General features: G+C 30.6%; 1 protein-coding gene across 1 annotated transcript; it reads left to right on the top strand.

The window, feature by feature from the left end:
* Nucleotides 1-4,949: 4,949 nt before the first annotated feature.
* Nucleotides 4,950-5,702, top strand: LOC133283961 (uncharacterized). The gene is made up of 2 exons (XM_061480896.1): nt 4,950-5,055; nt 5,128-5,702. The coding sequence occupies exons 1-2, from the start codon at nt 4,950-4,952 to the stop codon at nt 5,700-5,702; spliced, it is 681 nt and encodes a 226-aa protein (XP_061336880.1).
* The last annotated feature ends 4,874 nt before the right edge of the window (nt 5,703-10,576 follow it).

The following is a 10,576-nucleotide window of genomic DNA, read 5'->3' as shown; positions in this document are numbered from 1 at the left end:
AAGATTTCCAAATAAACAAATGATTTTATAAGAGTTATGTTATAAGAAAAGTGATCGTGTAATGTTATAGAGATTTGTTTTGCGTATAATAATTTTTTTCTTCAAAAAAAATATGGACCCCACAAAATATAGTGTATATAGGAATATTTGTTCTGTTATATTAACTGAAAAATACAAAACCCATGAACAAAAACAAATGTGATTGGAGTACTACTCCCACCCACTCCATTACATCCAGAACCAGCCAACCTTTTCCTTCAACGGTGTTATTTGCTTTTGACACTCATATTGCAAAGACTAGCCACAGATACCGGGCAACGTGTCAACATCTTGTGCCTTGAGAATATCATTCATCATTATTTTTGACACGTGGCAGATTAGCTAGTCCAAATGATAGACAGATTGGGTCGAATTGGATTTAAGAGAAAAATATGTTTCAATTAGAGTTTAGTAAAAAAATTTGAACAATTCGAACTGAATCAATTCCATCAATTTAGTTTGGATTTAGTCACCAAATTGACATATATTTATATTTTAAAAAAGAAAAAAGTGTTTTCCTTCGACATTAGATTAAATTATTTTCATCAATTCCGAAATAATGTCCTTATGTGATTTAAGAAAAATAAATAGAGGATATTTTGAAAATTTTAATTTCCTCTATATTATGAATATTATTAAAATAACTTATATTTTTTTTAAATCTTAAAACGACATTATTTTGAGTTACATGTCTCAAAATTAAGATTAATACATTAATTATTTTAAATTTTATAATTATTATTTTTAATTCCAATTAAGTAAAATGAGATAGAGATAGAGTATTAATAGAATGAAAGGTTACTTTAGCCAAATATAATTATATTTTTTAAAATTAAAGATATTTAGTCATTTGTTTTATCCTTAAACAAGATTTTGAAAATAATTATCTAAAGTGGGTATAATAATATAGTATATGGAAAATATTAACCCCGTGTGATGGGAGACAACAAGTCTCTCTTACATACTAAAAAAGATATGGGTCCCATTATAATTTTTCTTTTCTTTTCTTTTCTTGTACAATGAGATCCACATAAAATTGTGAGTGCAATATATCATATCTTCAAAATATAATCCCATATTATATAGCAGAAATGGCCTAATATATACTAGGGTGGTGCTTACTCCCCAGAAGGAGCCTTATCTGATGTTGGTACCAGTTGTTTAGGTGCATTTTGTCAAAAGAGAGGAAAAGCCTTATCTGTTCATGCGTTTTTTTTTTTTTTTTTTGATAATCACTGTTCTTGCGTTTTACTTTCAGCAAGATGTGCACTGACAAAGATTGGATTACGAATTTCAAACCCCTTTGACAATGAGAATGGATTCATTTGCATGTCGTTTCAAACTTATCACAATCTAGGATAATTATTTTTCAAATTTTGATCGAAGCTTGAGAAATTAATAATAGAGATATTATTTTGTCCTCATCAAAAGAAAAGACCTGCAGGAAAATAAGTACCGTCAAATATTTGTTAATCCCACTAATCTTGATGGTCTTATCAGCTAATGAATGGTAGGAGAAGAATTTTCATAATATTATGGGTGAAAATCCCCCAAAAAGAATGGAATACTATATTTATGTAAGAGTTTTTTTTTTTTTTTTCTGTAAACATTAAGAGCTTTTTACGGCATATTATATGTGAAAATATGTGAGGTTGCTTATTAAGATTTATGGCCCAACAGTCCCATTTTTTTTTTTACATAGCATGTCTAATAAATGGAAATATGAGTATCATGTTACACATTTTGTGTCATATTATAGACATAAAAACATGTGAATCCTAAAGAAAACAAAAAAAAAAAGTCATAAAAATGTGAGTCCTACTTTTTTGTGTCTATGGCATAACACAAGATGTATTATATAACATGATACTCACATTTCCTTTTAATAAATTATTAAATTTATATTCTCTATAAATGATATTTACTTATACACTTGCTTTTTCATTATTATTTTTTTCAGTTAAGATATTAATTTATTGAATAAAAGACATAATTATTGCACTTTGAGAAAAAAAAATTATGACTAATTATATTAAAGAAATATTTATTATTTTAAAGGATATACATTTTTGCTATTTTAGATGAAATGATATCATTTTAATGCATATTTGATATTTTTTACCTTCTCTCTATTTTATAAAATTCCTTCATAAAATTAAGAAGAGAGAAAAAATAGAGAATAGAGAATATGAAAAATTACCAACTATACATTAAAACAACATTATTTCATTTAAAATGATAGATAATTTTTCCCTATTATTTCTTCCTTGAGAGATTGGTTAATTTTGATGCAACGGTAATAGTAGTGAAAGTGGCCCAATTAAAAATATAATCAATCCCTCTTGCCTTGATAAATTCTTGCTCATTAAAAATAATATATCAAAAGAATAGATAAATCTCAAGTTGTGACATTTTGGTTAGAGGAATGTGGCCCAATTAGATTATGTCTCTAATTCAATCCTTGAAAAAACTTTTGGTGTTAGAGGCAAAACATTTAAGCTTCAAGTATTGGCGTGAGATTAGTCTCATCCCATGTTGTATTCTCGAGCCCCGGGAGATTGCAGAGTGAGGATAAACGACACTTTAATTTTCAACTAATAAGATGTTGACCGTAAGCAACGAAAACTTCCAAATAACATAATTATAGATGGGAATTGGCCAATTAGAGTTGTTGGTGCTTTATTTAGTAAAGTAATCCACATGAAAACCCAATTCAATATAAAAAGCGAAAGAGGAACATAAAGGGCACTGTATTGTAATCGTTGGACATTACCATGGGTAAAGGTTGGCCGTGAAGCGGGGCTAAAAGCAACAATAACAAAGCTAAGGTGAAATTTTAGAAAGACCTGCAGTCAACATCAGAATTCTAAGCATTTGCTTTTTCTCTTCTTAACTATCAAACGATTGACAGCTAAACCGGATAATAATATGATATACGTTACTTTTACCAAATGTATATACATACATAGGAATAAATCATTTTGGCATCAAATTTTAACCATTATTTTTTATTAATTTAATGATTATAATTTACTAGAAATTAATAATTAATTAATTAATAAGTGTGATTTAATTAAATTATAGTAATTGAATTGACGAAAATCAATAGTTAATATTTGATGTCAAAAATCATATTATATATATATATATATATATATACATATATATCTTATATTATAAAGGAATTCCATTATGTGGAAACATTGCTGACGTGTCGCACTGTGGTTCAATTTCACCATTGTGTTCACACTACAACATTTAAAAAAGTTTCCTTTAATGGTAAATCGGTGAATATAATAAATACAAAAAAGAATTATATTTTCAATTGACAGGATTTGTTAATTTAAATCAATGGTCAAGATTGTTTATTCACCATTTCTAATCGTTTTTTTTAACCTTTATTCAGTTTAATTCAAATCTTTACGTTTTTTGAAAAAAAAATAGGATATTCATTGTTATTAAAACAAATGACTGTTTTTAGGGCCGACAAAATGGGCTGAGCCCGCCGGGCTGGCCCGCCCCGTCTGCCAAATGGGGCGGGCTGGGTTGAGTTTTTCAACCCACCAGCCCGCCAAACCCGCCCCGCCAAACCCGCCAGCCCATATGGGTCAACCCGTCACGGGGCGGGCTAGCCCGCCAAGTCCTTTTTTTTTTTTAGGTTACCCAATTGTTATGTAGCTCCGTATCTTAGATTTCTCTGCATGCAAGTGGCTTTTTTGAATTGTTGTGGACTGCTCATACAACACTTTGTTACTTGTTTTGTTACTCTATTTTATCCTTATATGATTTTATTTTTTTATTATTATTTTTGGATTGAAAGATGCATATTTATATGCTGATTATTAAACACTGATCTTCTTGGTTTCATAAGCACATTAGGATTTTATGCAGATTTTTGTATGCTTTTATGCAGATTTTTTTATGTGATTTTATGCAGAATTTAATTTTTTGTATTTTATTTTTATATTTTTTTTATTTTACGCGGGCTGGCCCGTAGCCCGCCAGCCCACTCATAAAACGGGTCAGGTTACTCAATTCAACCCATTTTGTCAAAACGGGCCGGGGCGGGCCAGCCCATTTTGGGCGGGCTAGTGGCGGGCCGGGGCGGGCTGGCCCATATTGCCAGCCCTAACTGTTTTATTCCATGAAATGACTGTTAAAAAACGGGATATTCATTGATTTATAACTACTTAATCACTCTTTGTCGTTATCTTTGTTTTTTAAATCTTTATTCAGTTTAATTCAAAAATTTCACATTTTTTAAAGAATACAATTCTATTTGCTTGAAAAAAAATTAATTAGTAAAAAAAAAAAAATTATACATATCCCGACCTTTGTTCCTTATTTTCAGATTTTTAAATTTGAATCTTTTATTAACCTCTTGATTCAGTGGAATCAGGTATGAGTGTTTTGTTATTAGAAAAAACTTCTGTTTTATTCCATGAAAATCTCATTTATAACTACTAAATCACTCTTTTGTCGTCATCTTTGTTTTTTAAATAATTGATGTTGATCATGTAATCTAATCGTTTTTTTTAACCTTTATTCAGTTTAATTTAAATCTTTACGTTTTTTGAAAAAAAAAGGGATATTCATTGTTATTAAAACAAATGACTGTTTTACTCCATGAAAATCTCATTTATAACTACTGAATCACTCTTTTGTCGTTATCTTTGTTTTTTAAATCTTTATTCAGTTTAATTCAAAAACTTCACATTTTTTAAAGAAGACAATTCAAAAACTATAAATCACTCTCATTTATACAATTCCTGATACGCATTATTCTTCAACGTCGGTGATTGCTTCTCTGTTTTTTCTTCTTACACAAAATATGAGTTCAAAATATCTTATATTATAAAGGAATTTCATTCTGTGTTGATATGCAAAATCAATTAGTGTTGGATGAAGTAATGTATGACAGATTTGCTTTGGAAGAGGAGCATAAAAGACTAATTAATTCCCTCACTGATGAGCAGAAAGCTGTTTATGATAAAATTGTTTCAGCAGTTACGGCAGGTAATGGAGGGTTATTTTTCCTATACGGGTTCGGTGGTACAGGAAAAACATTTATTTAGAATACTCTTTCAGCATCTATTAGATCAAAAGCTGGAATCGTACTTAATGTTGCTTCTAGCGGAATTGCTTCCCTTCTGCTTCCTGGAGGACGAACAGCGCATTCTAGATTTCGTATTCCTATTCAAATCAATGAAGATTCAACGTGTAATATAAGGCCGAAATCTACTATAGCTGAGTTGCTGTCAAAAACAAAGTTAATCATTTGGGATGAAGCTCCAATGGTACATAGATTTTGCTTTGAGGCTCTGGATAGGACACTGAGAGATGTTCTTAGAATTTCTCATACAAGCTGTGTTGATATGCCATTTGGTGGAAAAGTTGTTGTTCTAGGAGGTGACTTTCGGCAAATATTACCTGTCATTCCTCATGGCAGCACACAAGATATAGTTCATGCAACCATCAATTCTTCTCATCTATGGTCCCATTGTCATTTATTAACTTTGACCAAGAACATGCGTCTTAATTCTGGAAGTAGCGCTCACAATTTAGAGGAAATAAAAGAATTTTCTGAGTGGCTAGTTAAAGTTGGGGATGATAATCTTGGAGATGATGTTGATGGAGAATCTATTATAACAATTCCAGATTAATTGTTGATTAGAGAATCGGAAGATCCGCTGTCAGATATGGTTAATTTTGTTTATCCGAATCTCTTGGATAATATTTTGGATCAGACCTTCTTTAAAGAACGTGCTATTCTAACTCCTAAATTGTCCGATGTTGCTATGCTAAACGAGCACCTAATGTCTATGATTCCTGGTGAAGAAAGGACTTTTTTGAGTTCGGATAAAATTCTTAAGCAAGGTGGGACTTCCTCGTTGAGGATGATGAAATCACCCCTGAGATCTTAAATACATTATCATGCTCAGGGATTCCTGATAATAAATTAATCTTGAAAGTTAAAGTTCCAGTAATGCTATTAAGAAATATTGATCAGTCGAGAGGTTTATGCAATGGCACGAGATTGCTTATTACAAAATTAGGGAATCATGTTGTTGAGGCAATTGTACTTACAGGAAGCAATATAGGAGAAACTGTGTTAATCCCTAGAATGACGATGAGCCCATCGAGTCATACATTTCCTGTAAATTTCCAAAGAAGACAATTCTCCCTGATTGTATCGTTTGCCATGACTATCAACAAGAGTCAAGGACAATCACTTTCACATGTTGCAATTTATCTCCCTAAGCCTGTCTTCACTCATGGGCAATTATATGTGGCACTGTCTAGAGTAAAGAGTAAGCATGGATTGAAGATATTGATACTTGATGAAAATGGTTGCGTTACGAATAGTACCCTTAATATAGTTTACAAGGAAGTATTTCAAAGACTGCTATAGTATATTGGGTTCTTTCTTCAAAGATATAACTTCGTTGTATGGTACAGGTAAAGACAAAAAAAATGACTGTTTATTCGCGTCTCTTTTCCTTATCTATCTTCAAAGATATGACCTTTATTATCCTATTTTCTTTCCTATTTTTAATGTAACAATGAATGACTGTTTTGTTACTTAAAAAAATGACTGTTTGGGACCTTTGAAATACTGACAAAATGAGTTCGGCCCGGAGGGCCGACCCACCATGCCAAACAAACCAATTTTTTTTCCCGTGCATCGGCACGGGTAATTCACTAGTATATATATATAGGGAAAACAATCTCTTACGTTATTGTAAAATAGTAATTGTTTCCTACCTTCCTTCACAAAACATACGTGAGTCCCACTTTTTTAATTTTCTCTCACCTCTCTTTTCTCTCTCCTGATCATCCCTATGTTTGTTTGTGCAGGAAACGATTACTGTTTTACAATAATTGTTTTCTTATATATATATATATATGGAAAATTATTTCTGCAGATAAATTATCTGCATTTATTCTCAAAACGACATCGTTTTGGTATTAAAATTTTAAAAAATTATAAATATAAAGACTATTGTAACCCTGAAATAAATTAAAATTACAAAAATACCATGATTTTTGCCCCAAAATGACGTCATATTGGGCTTACTGCAGATAACTTATCTCCAGTAACTGCAGAAAAAGCGAACCCATATATATATATAGAATGAATTTTTTCACCCTGGTATAAGATTTTGAAGTCTTATTTCTATTCTTAATGGTTATAATTAATGAATTATACTAATTAATTAATTATTAATTTTAAATAAATGACAACCGTTAGATAGAAAGAAATCAAAAGCTGAAATTAGGAGTAAAATTTTTAAGTCTTACACTGAAATCAAAAAAATCTCTTCCTACATATATATGTGTGTGTGTTACTGTTAAATTCAAATAAATTAATAAATATGTACAACACTAGTAGATCTAACAGAAAATGGCTATCACAATCACTTAGGGAGCGTTTGGTAGAGGAAAAAAAAATTCCAGGAATATAGTGAGAAATTTTTTTTTTGGGTAAGTTACGAAAATGTTTTTGGTAGATCTAAAATTTTTCCGAAAATATTAGGTTAATTATACTGATACTATGGGAAAATAAAAATATTGTGTATCAAATGGTATTTTTGTTTGAGATTATGTAGTTAAAACAGAAATTATGGGGGGGGAAAAAGTTTCCCGGAAATATTTTAAATTTTCTTATACCAAACGTTGAAAAAAAAATTGCTTTCACCCCACTTTCCCAGAATTTCTAAAACAATCTCCATACCAAAGAGTCCTAGGGCTTTCGAGCCATGGTCATTCAAAGAATCACATTCTTCAACATATCTTTGGCATAATTCAAGGGATTTGTTCCTAAGGAGCGTTTAGTAGAAGAGAAATTTTTTTTTAACCGAGAATTATGATTTCCTGGAATATAATGGCATAGTGAAATTTTCGGGAATGTTACCAAAAAGTTCCTACCAAAATATTTCCAGAAATATTGGGTCAATTTTCTAAATGCCATGTTTGGTTGATTGTAAAATACTGCTGAGAATGATGAGTGATTTTTACAAAAGTGACCTTATATCTTAAATTTACTCATCATTTTGATTCAACCAAAAAATTACTATCGACCTAGAAAACAAAATCGTCCACAAATTTAAATCAACTTTAAGCCAAAATAAAATTCGAACAAAGAATCTATTATTGTCGAACCCACAACCATCATTTTGCGTTTCCTGCTACCTCTAATCCATATGAACTTTTGTATTTCTTTTGTTCCATCATTTTGTGCGATTCATCCGCCACTGCATGTTTTTCCCAATAAGTGTTTTCATGTAATTTTGAAAAAAAAACTACCTAAATTGTCTTCGTCTTCAGCAACCAATCGTCTTCGTCTTCGTCTTTTTTCCTGACAATTCCATGAACTTCTTAAAGATACTTTGTTGTTGAATTCTATTTCTAAGTATGTAGCAAGATTTTCAACCTAACAAATAATGATACAACTAGCCTCTTAAAATTTTGGGCCTTTTGTCTAAGGCGAGAAGGAAAACAAATTCAATGAAAGATTTTGTAGCTTCATCACGAGGTTCTTCACCTGCCAGAGAGAGCAGGCTTATATCTATTAGAAATCGACAATCACACAAATGGCATATGAAATGAGAAAAAGAGAGAGATAGAGAGAATAGACACAGAGATTTACCCTGGTTTACCCAATTTAGGCTACGTCCAGCTTGTCTGTACTATATTCACCTCACCGTCACTCGTTACAAGTCACTCAGTTTACAAAAAAAATATAAATAGGATTAGAAAACTCTAACAACAGCTATTCATGGGCCCAAGCCCAAACTAGGGCCATCACCAACGTGCGAAGTATGTTCTATACCCAACAATATCTCTCTGCATTGAAAGCACGATGCAACAAAGGGTAAAACAGTCCCAAAAAATCAGAAAAATTTATCCAAGAAACCGATTTGTGGAAATACCACCTACTTTGTGGTATTTCTTGGTGGTATTTTGACCACAAATTTGCACTACAATCAAAATGTTGGGCGTTTGTGAATCATGGGCAAAATTTTGGATCACCTCTATCAAACATAGATATATTACAATCTCAAGTGAGGTTTTTTAGGATTCTAAAAAAAGCACCTCTACCAAACAGGCTCAAAGGTGTTTGGTAGAGGAAAAAAAAAATTTACCTAAGAATCGTAATTACTGGAAATATGGTAGAAAAATAAATTTTTTGAGAAAATTAAAAAAAAAATTGATAAGCCGAAATATTACCGAAAAAAATGATAGAAAAAATAGCATTTTGTTGGCAAAATTAGAATACCACCCTCTAGGTGGTAGAGGGTGGTATTCTTATGTGGTATTCTTAGTGGTATTCTTCAATTTTACACACAAAATACATTCCTATGCAAATAAGTTTCCTAGGCAAAAATTTTTCAAATCTCTATCAAACATGATCTCCTTTAAATCCTATCCCCACTTTCCTCTGTAACAAAATAAAATTCCCCTACCAAACACCGCCTATAAGATAATCTTAAGGAGGTGCTTCCAAATCGGCAGTCTTTGTAATACCTATTTCCCAATAAAATAAATCTTTGTTGGAAAAAAAGCACATATATAAATTAAAAAATTTAATGTGAAAATTTTCCTTATATGAGAAGTGAAAAATACGTAATCAAATTCAAGAAAAACGTCCACTATAAAATTAGAATTGTAAATTTACAAAAAAAAAAAAATTAGAATTGTAAAGGATTTTTTTTTTGGTTATAAAATTTATAGTTTTATTCTCAATTCCTCAATCAATAAAAGGATAAATTACAAATAATCTCTCCCTTGGTCTTTCTCAATTGATTCGGGATTTTTCTTATTTTTGTTCGATACAAACTCTCATTTTTTCCTAAAATCTTTTCTTTTCGGAGACTTAAAAAGTCATTAACCGATGCGTGTGATTAAGAAAAATAACTCCAACTGTAAGTCGTTTGATGTGATGTATATATGAATATTTAAGCCGTATATATGAATATTTAAGCCGCTGCCACCTTCGCCGATAGTGATGTTGTTGGAGTCAACAACTCCTCAAAATCAAATTGTATTATAAAATGCCTATAGATTTACTTACTTTATATACAAATAATCAGTAGCCAAAATACTAACCACAATCTTGTTTAATATTTTGCATGTTATAAAAAATAATTTTATTATTTTGTTTAATATTTTTTATGTTATAGAAAATAATTTCATCTCATATACACATAAAAGTGAATTGAGAATATTTTTTCTCTCTCTTCTCTTCAACCCTATACATTTTCATATATATATATATATATATATAGGAGATAATTTATCTCCTGCAACATAAAAAACATTGCTCTCATCTTTAATTTCTTAGCGATACACATAAAAGGTTCAACTACTCCATTGTTCTCAAGGTTATTATCAATTTCTTTCAGATTATTCCCTTTCTTTTCTTTTTTCTTTTTTGCTTTATGTTTTCTAAATTCAAACAAAACCAAAAACAGTTTTCTTTCAAGAGAAAAGTGTTTGTCCTTTTAAATGACATAACTTATGTCATTTCACTCTC

This window comes from Gastrolobium bilobum, unplaced genomic scaffold (assembly GCF_033153095.1).
Source record: "Gastrolobium bilobum isolate Gb01-03AN ecotype WA unplaced genomic scaffold, APGP_CSIRO_Gbil_v1 utg1266, whole genome shotgun sequence".
Classification (NCBI taxonomy): Eukaryota; Viridiplantae; Streptophyta; class Magnoliopsida; order Fabales; family Fabaceae; genus Gastrolobium; species Gastrolobium bilobum.
This window is presented reverse-complemented; position numbering and strand designations above follow the sequence as displayed.

Excerpts from the sequence above, each read along its gene's own strand:
- LOC133283961 (XM_061480896.1), top strand. The coding sequence starts at position 4,950 with ATGTATGACAGATTTGCTTTGGAAGAGGAGCATAAAAGACTAATTAAT. Across the intron at positions 5,056-5,127 it reads TGTTTCAGCAGTTACGGCAG|CATCTATTAGATCAAAAGCT; the intron begins GTAATGGAGGGT and ends ATACTCTTTCAG.